Source organism: Lycium barbarum, chromosome 10 (genome assembly GCF_019175385.1).
Source record: "Lycium barbarum isolate Lr01 chromosome 10, ASM1917538v2, whole genome shotgun sequence".
NCBI lineage: Eukaryota > Viridiplantae > Streptophyta > Magnoliopsida > Solanales > Solanaceae > Lycium > Lycium barbarum.
The window spans coordinates 29,052,394-29,063,723 of NC_083346.1; the positions used below are offsets into that span (position 1 = coordinate 29,052,394).

Sequence of the window (11,330 nt, forward strand, 5' to 3'; positions counted from 1 at the left end):
GTATTTTAATAGGAAGGCAAACATTCTCATCCTTATTTCATGCTTGATAATATGGTATCCATTCAGAACACACCTAATATAACTACAACACATTTCACATTATATGTACTTTTTTTTTTAATTTTAGGGAGCACATGTTAATAGAAGTGGAAAAGAAATAAGATTAGAAAAGAAATTTAGTTTGGGGGGTTTTTTTGGGGGGAGGGGGGGGGGGGGGGGGTGCAGAATTAGATTGGCGACAATTACTTTTTTCATCAATAAAGCAATTCTGGACATTGACAACTCCACATTACCTTGTTCTACGGTGACGAATTGTCATCATATGTATATCAAACTGTAATGTGATACACTGAGAAGAGTGATACATTGAGAAGTATTAGATATAGATTTTATGTTATAGATAACTATTTGTATACATTGTGTGAGACACAATACTTGATATACATATAATGTGAACAGATATTTGTATACATTGTGTGATATACATTGTTGGGCTATTTAGTGCTAATAGTTTGCCCGAATTGCATTCCCATGTTAATGGGCTGTTCATTATTTTTTGGCCTTCAAAATTGAACGTATGCCTAGTAGGCAGGGGTGGATCTAGGGCTAGCCGAGAGTGTACACCTGAACACCCTCGCCAAAAAATTACATCGTATATATAAGGTATTTTTTTTTAATTTTTATGTACATATATAGATGTTGAATACCTTGAACACAAGAGAAGAGGTTGGTTTAGTGGTTTAGGGGGTTAAAAAATTACTTTGAGGTTTCAAATTCAAATCCCAAGCACTACATTTTTATTTTTCAAACCCCTCAGTGAAAATCTTGAATCCGCCATCCCTACCAGGACATAAGTTCTTTAAGGACGCGTACTATACTTGTGGAATATTAAAATGCAAAAATATAAACTTACGCCCGCAAAAATGTTGTTTGCGTTAAGGGGAAAAAATTAAAGATCAACACAAAATGGGGACGTAGGTGCAAACAACCCAATTACTTCCCCCAACGGAGCCTTTAATAACAGTCAAATTGCACAAATACCTAATCTTAGACCATCATTTAGGTCATTTCGAGCACGTAGAAAATTTCAAGTCTACTCACTTTGAACTAACTTCAGATATTCAGTGTCTGAAGTTTTAAATGGCTAAAGTTCAGTCATTTTTAATTGAACATCAATCACATGTGACTGAATTCAGACATTTTTTCGGGAACTTCAGCCATAATTATTTGAAGTTTGGGCATTTTACCAAATTTTCATCCATATATGGTTGAATTTCAACCATTTATGCCTGAATTTCAAATAGAAAAGGTCTTGTCAAACCAAACTTCAGACACTGCATATCTGAAATTGTTTCGAACTGATAGGCATGCAAAAAAAACTTATTATAAAGACAAGTACGTGTTAAAAATGTGGTATTCAAATAAGGTATTCCTGGAAATTTTACTTTAAGTCAATGGAAAAAATCATAGAAAATAGAAGGAGAATTATACTGTAGACATTGAAATTTTACCGGATTAAAATAGGTATTTACAAGACTAATCCAATTCATCTTCAAACTAATCCAATCCATCTTCAAACTCTAAGGTCCATTAGGGTTTCTTGAAGGCTCCTCTACCCTAAATTTAGTTCTTACCTATATAAAGGTACATATATTCTCTTGAAAAAACATCTCAAATATCCCATAAACTCCTGGAATATTCACAAAAAGATCAAGGTATCAAATATTTTCTTTCTCAAAGCCGAAGTGATCAAGGGACGTTCTTCCTCAAGATCAACTCGAAATGCTCCCCTGATGTTCTTGGAGATGAAATACATCTCTAGGAGATCCAAATCACCCTACACTTGAGAAATACGCCACTAATAGTCATCGAATCACGAAAAAAATTCAGGAGAAAAGAATTAAGGGAATAAACAGAATTATACTCACATTGTTTATCAATAAAATTCTGTTTCTTCATATTTATTTTGCCATTGTAGTTATTTTTCATATCGCGAAAATTTGTTGCAAACACATACTTAACAAAGTGTATATATCATCCTCTACCTGGTAGCCCAACTTGAAAAATGACCCTACTCTTATTATGCGAAGTCCATTCTCTGATGGACAACATTTCGAACGTAACTACGCCACGTTTTCTCTCTCTTTACCTTGGAATTCAGTGACTAAAATGTACCATCCAACTCATAGTGATCTCTTAGCTACTAGTGATTAGATTATTTGTTTTATTGGTGAGGACAGTGTTTAGTTGATCTTTCTCCTGTCCTTTCTTAAGTGACCAAAAGAAAAAGAAAAAATACAATCAAAGTGTATTTCCAAAAACAAATGCATTCAACACTCCAACATCAAAGCCAGAGTTGTCAGGAGAATATGAGGACAAGAATACTCTCGAATGTGAAAAATAGTCTAACAAACAGAAAGTCAAGCAAGTTACAAATGGCAGAAGTGTGAGAATTAAAGAAGGGAGGAGTCAGAGAGTGTGGGATCCGATGCTGATAATTACTCAAGACTAGTCAAACCCTGTGACAATTCAATTACTTTGACCCGAAAAACAAATCACAAAAAGAAAAGAAATTAATTGCACAAAACTACAAATGAAAAGAAACCATAACGTACAATTCGTCACACCAATTCTTTGACCTTTCAATGCTATTGAGTTGGGGAAAATGCCTCCTTTTAAGGGTCCATTCCCTTACCTCAAAGGCCTGATTGCTCCTTCCATTTTAGTTTATGTTGGAGTGTTTGATTGAAGTCAAAATTTGCTTAATAAAGATCTTTCAAATTGGTAATTTAAAATAAGTCCTAGATAGTTATATGATTATAATTCATCCTCATTAAAGGTAGGGTAAAATTTAAAGTTAATTATTTATAAAGAAGGAGTATGTCATTTTTTTGAGACAGACTAAAAGAAAAAGATGTCAAATTAATTGAAATTGAGGGAGTAGTTTATTCTCATTTCCTTTTCCGAGTCATTTTTATTTTCTTCTTGTCTTAGTATCATGCTGCTGTTTACTTCAGTTCTCAATGATCAAATTGATTGTGATGCATTTTGAACAACAATCGCAGTCAGAAGGGGAAATATTGCTAAGACCAAATGTTATAGACATTGATGATATAAAGAATATTTATGCGTAAAATCTACTCCCTCATTTTTAATCTATTTGACCGACTTTGACTTGACACAAAATTTAAGAAAGTAAAAAATTTTGTGGTCTTAAATTAAAAATATGTAAAATGTAACAAAATGTCATTTAATCTTGTTGACTTAAATAGACCATGTGAAAAATTAAAATTAAAAAATTGTCAAAAAAGGATAAATAAATTGAAACAAGAGGGAGTATTACAATAACTATTTATAAATTGTACAAAGAATTTTCTTGTTGCTAGTTATGTTACACTTATTCATGCTTTCATAGTTTAATTAATATTATATATAATTTAGTCCGTGCTATAACTATGATGAGAAATCAGCCCTTCACTCGCCAAGTAGAAGGAAGGATTTAATGAGCATTGATGGTTGACCCTTATGTGGCGGATTAAGATATACACCTAACCTACTACTCAATCTTCTTCTATGAATATAAAAATCATGGATATTAAAGAATTTTCTTTTCATATATGTTTCTAGATTGATCACATGAAAATATATTTAAATTTTACACAAAGTTATCAATTTTGTTACTACTGTGATAGGACCATATTATTTTAATACGTCGGAAGCAGTAAAATCCTGATCTCAAATCCATGAGTCCGGAGCCAAAATAGCTTATTTTTGCAGCCGTTAGACAAAAATAGTATGTTTTTTTTAGACCAAAACGGGTATTTCGTTGGTTACGTTTTCCTTTGCATTTCGTGAATCAATTCACGAAATAGGCTTATCCTAATTTTTTTTTTCTTCTTCGTGAATTAAATAAATGAAATTGATTTTTTTTTTTTTTTTTGCATTTCGTGATACAATCAACGAAATAGGTGTTTTTTTTTATTTCGTGAATTAAATGAACGAAACAGATTTATTATTTTTTTTCTATGCATTTCGCGAATCAATTCACGAAATAGGTGTTTTTTGTTTTCTTTTTCTTTTTATTTCGTGAATAAAAACGAAACTGATTTGTATTTTTTTTTTATTTCGTGAATAAAAACGAAACTGATTTGTATTTTTTTTTATTTCGTGAATAAAAACGAAACTGATTTGTTTTTTTTTTTTTTTTTGCATTTCGTGACACAGTCAACGAAATGCCCTTTTTTTTCGTGAATTAAATGAAAGAAACTGTTTTTTTTTTCATTTCGTTGTTCAATTCACGAAATAGCCTTTTTTTGGTTTGCAATTCATATAAAAACAAAATTGGAAAAAAAAAAAAAAAATATATATATATATATATATATATATATATATATATATATATATATATATATATATATATATATATATATATATATATATATATATATATATATATATATATATTTGTATTTGGTTGATACATGAACGAAATAGGATAATGTTTTTTTATATTTCGTTTATATAAAAACGAAATAGAAAAATATAAATTTTTTTTTTTGGTATTTCGTTTATATAAAAACGAAATAGGATTTTTTTTTTTTTGCATTTCGTTTATGTTCCAACGAAATAGTTTTATTTTTTTTAATTTTTTTTTTGTATTTGATGAATTAATGAACGAAACTGATTTATTTTATTTTTTCTTTTTATTTCGTGTATTAATGAAGGAAACTGTTTTTTTTTTTTTTTGCATTTCGTAATTTAATGAACGAAATAGGTTTTTTTTTTTTTGTATTTCGTGAATAAAAAAATGAAATAGGAAATTATAATTTTTTTTTTTGCATTTCGTGTATTAAAAAAGAAATAGGAATATATATATATATATATATATATATATATATATATATATATATATATATATATATATATATATATATATATATATATATATATATATATATTAGGATGAATATATATATATATTTTCGTATTTCATTTATATAAAAACGAAATAGGAAAATAATTATTTTTTTCGTTTATATACCAACGAAATGTTTTGTTCCATTTCGCAGGTATATAACGAACCCCCCCCCCCCCCCCCCCCTTTTTACCGTTTTTCTACTCTCCATATCGCTATGGTTTTTTTTTTTTTTTTTTTGTTCATTTCTGTTGGTTCAATCAGTTTCAGACGAGCATTGAATAGTTGTCAAAATAATATCTTTTACATTTCGTGACTTAATTTGCGAAATTTTTTACTTTTCTTCATTTATAAATATTGTCCTATCTTTACTTATGGTATATCCTTAGTCTTTCAATTTTCTTTTATCCATCTCATATCTTTCATCTATTGTTTTTCTCTTATCTGTTTCATATCCTTCAACTTTTATTTTTTCTCTCATATATTTCATAAAAGATGACGGAAACTCATGTTAAAGTGTATTTATTTTGGGGTGGTGAAGTTGTGTATGAAGCAGGTTCGGTTAGATACAACCGTGGTCCTGAAATAGGGCAAAGGTTTCCAATTTCCCTAAAATCTGATCGTCTGCAACGCGTCTTAAGGAGTAAAATGTTCGTAAATGATCCTGAACTATCGGTGGTTATAACCGGACGATGTACAAGTTCATTTACAGCCCATGGTTCACCAATTTATGCTGACGGTGACGATTCTGATGAAGATGTTGCGGCCCCCAGTAATGTTAGTGTTAATTATCATTCAAATGTGATCCCATATTTGGATAATACAGAAGAAGTAGAACCGGAAGATTTTGCATACATGAGAGATAACGGGTCTGTTCGGGCTGCACTTTGGAATTCCAGTAATCCTAAAGTTATCAAATTAGGTTAGTTTCGTGCGACTAATTTTTTTAATAATATATTATTTTTGAATTTTGTGATTTTAATTGGTGTAATTAGGAGTTGATATTTTTTCTTGTACATGCAAATAGGTATGTTATTTCACAGCAAGAAGCAAATGAAAGGTGCAGTGAGGCTCTATAATATAGCCCACAAAAAATAATATAAAACAGATCAAGCAAAAGGTACATTTTGGAAGGTTATTTGCAAGCGACATGAGGAAGGTTGTAGTTGGATGATCCGTTTTTCGTTGATCGGAAGTGGTATGTGGAAAGCAAGAAAAATGATTGAGCCACATAATTGTGATACGGATGATTATACAGAGGATCATTTCAATTTGAATAGCAACATGATTGCAACTTCGTTGATACCATATGTTATGATCAATGCACAAATCAGTATTAAATTTGTTCAGGAAACTATAAAAGACATCCATCACTATACTCCTAGTTATAGAAAAGCGCAAAAAGGGCGTAAGAAAGCTTTTGAGATGGTGTATGGTGATTTCGAAGGTTCTTTTAGGGCATTGCCTCGATACATGGCTGCCCTAGAACATTTCAATCCGGGCACTATTGTTGAGTGGACACACGAGTCAACTACAATGCAAGGCGAACACATCTTCAAGTATCTTTTCTGGGCCTTTAAACCAAGTATCGATGGATTCAAAAGTTGCAGGCCAGTCATCTCAATAGATGGCACCCATGTCTATGGTAAGTATGAGATGAAATTGTTGATTGTTGTTGGCATTGATGCAAACGAAAATATTTTTCCACTTGCATATGCTATAGTTGCACGTGAGAGCTATGAGTCATGGACTTGGTTTCTCAGTTTATTATGGAGACATGTTGTTTGTGATAGAAAAGGCATTGGACTAATTTCTGACCGTCACCAAGGGATCTTGCAATGTGTAATGACACATGAATGGTTACAGCCACCCACCACACATCATAGATTTTGTGTTCGACATTTAAAAAGCAACTTTAACAAAAAGTTTCTTAACTCTGATCTTGAGAAGCTAATGTGGTTGGCTGCTACAGAGCACCAGAAGAAGAAATACCAAATGAGGATGCAACAAATCAAAACTTTGTCACCTGCAGCGCATATGTGGTTAAGCGAGCTTCCGAAGGAAAAATGGACATTGTATAAGGACGGTGGTTATAGGTGGGGGGGCTATGACGACAAATGTCTCTGAGTCTTACAACGGTTTATTGAAGAAAGCCCGTGGATTGCCTGTTACTGTCATGGTTCCCTTGACCTTTAAAAATCTTGTTGATCATTTTGTTAAAAGAAGCGCCCTTGCTGCTCTGCTAATGGTAAATAAGAAGACTTGGCCGCCCGGTGTTGATAAGAAGTTCCATGAATATTGGGATAGGGCCGCCATGCACACTGATATGATGAACTACAACATTGTGACTGGGGTCTTCGAGATTTTGACATTTGCACACGAAGGTAAGGGTGGAAATGTCCATAAAGTCTCTGACAATGGAAAAAAATGTTCGTGTGGGAAATGGAAAAACTACCACATGCCATGTTCCCATGCAATTAAATTCTGTCGGATCCGTAAAATTCAGCCTAAGGACTATGTTAGCAAGTACTACAGTTGTAGGTATTACAAGAAAACATACAGTGAAAATTTTTCTCCCTTGGGTGATGAGGCATATTGGCCTGCAAGTCCCTTCTGTTTAATTGCAAACACTACATACGAGCGAACTTCTGGAGCCTAGAGAACAACTAGAAGGAGGAATGAAATGGATATTGCTCCTGCTCGCATGGCTAGGAGGTGTGGAACTTGCAGGCAAACCGGTCATAACAAAAATGGTTGCCCTAATCGTACTCAGTAGTTGTTGTTGCTTGTTTACTGTTAAGTTTTTTCGTGAGTTCTATGTTATTGTTATTTTATGTAATCTTTGTTATCTTATGTAATCTTCAATAATATGTTGTCGTCCTTACTTTAAAATATAAACGGTTCGTATTGTAGAGTTTAATTTTGTCTTTAATTTAACAGTTATTGTTGGATAGAACTTACACAACACTTTATTGAATGAACATAAAATTACATTATAATTGAAAATTAAAAAACATAACACATAGTTGGTCTAAGGGCGTTCGTTAGGCATGTCATCATCCGATTTGTAAATGTAACAAACAGTGACGTAAGAAAGCCACTGATTGGCAAAAAGAAATTAATGTGTATCATATACGATATAGTTATTAATATTACTATAATATTTAATACATATGATACACATGTATTTGCATGTAAATCGGTTCCAAATCCTTTATATGATGATTTAGTTAGAAAATATAATTAAATTACTTTCATAATCATGGTCAATTTATTATTATACAGTCTTTTTGCTAAATAACGAAAGAGATAAAGTATAAAAATCGAAGCACCTAGGTTAAGATTTTCATGGTAAATTTGCCTGAATACTGGCATTGGATGAGTGTAGTAAGTCAAATTCTTAGACTATTTTTCAAGATATATTAATTAGTACTACCAGTAATTTTGTTTCTACTCAAATATTAGAAAACTATATAGTACATCATTAACTGTCTATTTAACTTGACATGCACCAAAAGTTACGTACCAGTGCTTCGTGCCTCCCTGCGAGGTGTTGGTATCCCCTATCCACGGTACGTTCTGGATTTCCTATCAAGGTGCGGGAGTACCTCCGGTACCATTTAAAATATTCAGAATCCGGTCTGGGAGTTACAGTAGTATATGGAGCTTCAACTATTAGTTCCCGACGGCGTTCCCACAAATATTCTGCTTCCTAAAATTTTTCCCTCATCTCCTGACTTATCTTAAATCGCTTGTCCAGTGAAAAATGAAATGGTCTATGTGGGGGATTGGTCCCGGAACAGACTGCTCCTTGCCAAATTGTTTGTTGACCCGACCCGCCATGTGCCACTCTCGGTAGATCCCACAAATGAGTGGCAACTGCACCATCCAAATGTCTTGACCACGTCGGCACCACTCCGGAAGTCCATCATTGATGGCCTCTGTATAAGGCTCCCACACAAACTACGATAGCCAAAATATTATACAGTCATTTATAATTTATACTACAAATTATAAATTTTCTCATTACAACAAACGTCCATTATGCATTTTCAGTTAAGTAAAGATTAGAACATTCAAGCAATTTCCTTCCTTCTAAATACACAAAATTTCATCATTTCCAAACCGTGCAAATGAAGAATAAAAAATACTCAATAGTAGAAAGCGTATCATGACCAAATCCTTGCTAGGAGCACTTTCTTTTTTATTCAGTTCCAAAGCATAACAAGAACAGGCTAACTTGAAAATTCCATAATGAATTTTGATGGAAATAAAAACAAAATAAAATACTTTAGTAACCTTCTAGCCATTAAAACAAACCTACACAAAATACTAATTATGCTAAAAGAAGAAATGGGATCTAAAAAATATCACAACAAGTAGCAAGTTGTAGAAAATTAGCTATAACAAGTTAAAACAAAATTAACCCATTATCATAGTACGATTAAGCAAAAAATGAACAAATCTATAAAAACTCTATTGTTGTTATATTTTTCACATTTCTTATCAAAAAAATTTAAAAGGAAAAATACTTGATCATCAGTTAGGTTGTCTAAAACATCCCTACAAACTACTAGCACAGCTCGTGCCTCGCTTTCACGAACTCCACGACGAGTTCACTTCTGCGCAAATACAATATCTCGTTCGTTTACTCTTGGGGGACGAAGTAATGGCTGCATCGGGATTATTCGCTCCCAAGCCCAAACCTGTATAAGTAAATTTAACTATATAAATATTTTTTGAACTAAATAAAATAACCCGAAAATACACATGAAAATTGTGTTGTTATGGTTGCGTTCCGATAATGTACTAATATTGTTGTGCAAGCTATTCGACAATATTATAATTTTTAATGATTTATTATACAAATTATAACACTAGAAAATCTAAAATATTATTTAAAAGATAGCAGAGAAGTTGACTATTTAAACGTGTATCAAGCAATACTTTTAAATTGTTAGCGTGACAACTCAAGGAAATATGGTTAGCTGACATTTAGAATTATACACAAATATTAATAATCCAGATTGCATCATATATAGTGGTACATTTAGTGTTTATAATAAAGCTCGACTTTCGATTCCTAATTTCATTTTTCAAAATTTGGGTAATGGAGGTTATAAGAATGCTGCTTGATCTCTTATTTCTACTGAAGTAGAGCAATATATTATTGAAATTCATGTACCTGTAACAAAGCAATAAATCCACAAACATCACGGCTATTGGCCATCAAAGCACGGCATAAACAACTGTACAAGTATGATAATGTTGCCGCTCCCCAAGCTTTCCCGCCTATTGCATCAAGGTCTATTATGTCAAGCAAGAAGTGTAAACTAAGCTTTGAACCACTATTATCAGGGAATATATTGCCACCAATCAACCAAAGCAGGTACAACCTGACCCTCTTTTGTACCTCAGCCCCGTCAGTGTGTTCATCAATAATATCATTATTGGCAATCAAGGTTCCCAAATGATTAGATAATTGTGTTATTACCAACAAGGTATTACCTATAATTGCTTCTTCTCCGGGCAACCAACCAGTAAGGTCGTACATCAATTCCTGCCACCTTGATTTAGTTATATTTTTAACATTTCTCTGCACCAATGGGTGGCCATCCACGGGAATGCCATATAACACCTCGACATCCCGCAGTGTGATGGTACATTCGCCAGTCCGCATATGAAATGTATGCGTCTCTGGACGCCATCTCTCAATAAGTGCAGTGATGATTCCTTCATCATACTGCACATTACCTACTGCTAAAACTCCCCCAAATCCACACCTCTCAAAGTAATTAAGGATGCGATTATGTAAAGGGTATTGCCTCACGTGATTTCAGAATTCATGATCCGCACGACGTATAGTTAAACACGCGTTCTTTCCAGTCAATTTTCCATCCCACACAACCTGGGATCGATGCTCATGCTAGAGTATTAATAAATCATAGTTTTCTGGACCTGGATGTACAGTGACTTTGAGACGATCCATATCTATAACATTGCAACACCAAGCCACTGCTATTAGAATAATGGACAACACATTACAGAATTGTTTACTATATATTCAATAGGAAAGTCAATAAAGGTCAAACTATAAGATATATTATCACGTGAGAAAAGAAAAAAAAATTAATAAGAGTAAAACTGTCAAAAAATAATTGCAGTTCTCTATGTGGTGAACGAAATGTAATTAAACTTTTGGTTAAGCTCATAATTAATTGCCATAATAATATTCATCTTACATATAACTACTTCTTTTCTATTTAAAACAAAGCATATGACTGGAGAGGGGATGCAAGGAAAATATATATATTTTTTTAACGGATCGGAATAGTATTTCGTCAGTTATCCAACGAAATACCCATTTTGGTATTAAAAAAAAAGGACATGCTATTTTTGTCTATTAGCTTCAAAA

The 11,330-nt window shown here is 32.6% G+C and overlaps 1 protein-coding gene across 1 annotated transcript; it reads right to left on the reverse strand.

Annotated features, from left to right (window-relative positions):
• Window positions 1-10,082: 10,082 nt before the first annotated feature.
• On the reverse strand, window positions 10,083-10,595 carry LOC132612887 (protein MAIN-LIKE 1-like). Its single transcript, XM_060326963.1, has one exon. It carries the CDS (start codon window positions 10,593-10,595, stop codon window positions 10,083-10,085), a length of 513 nt encoding a protein of 170 aa, XP_060182946.1.
• Between the last annotated feature and the right edge of the window lie 735 nt (window positions 10,596-11,330).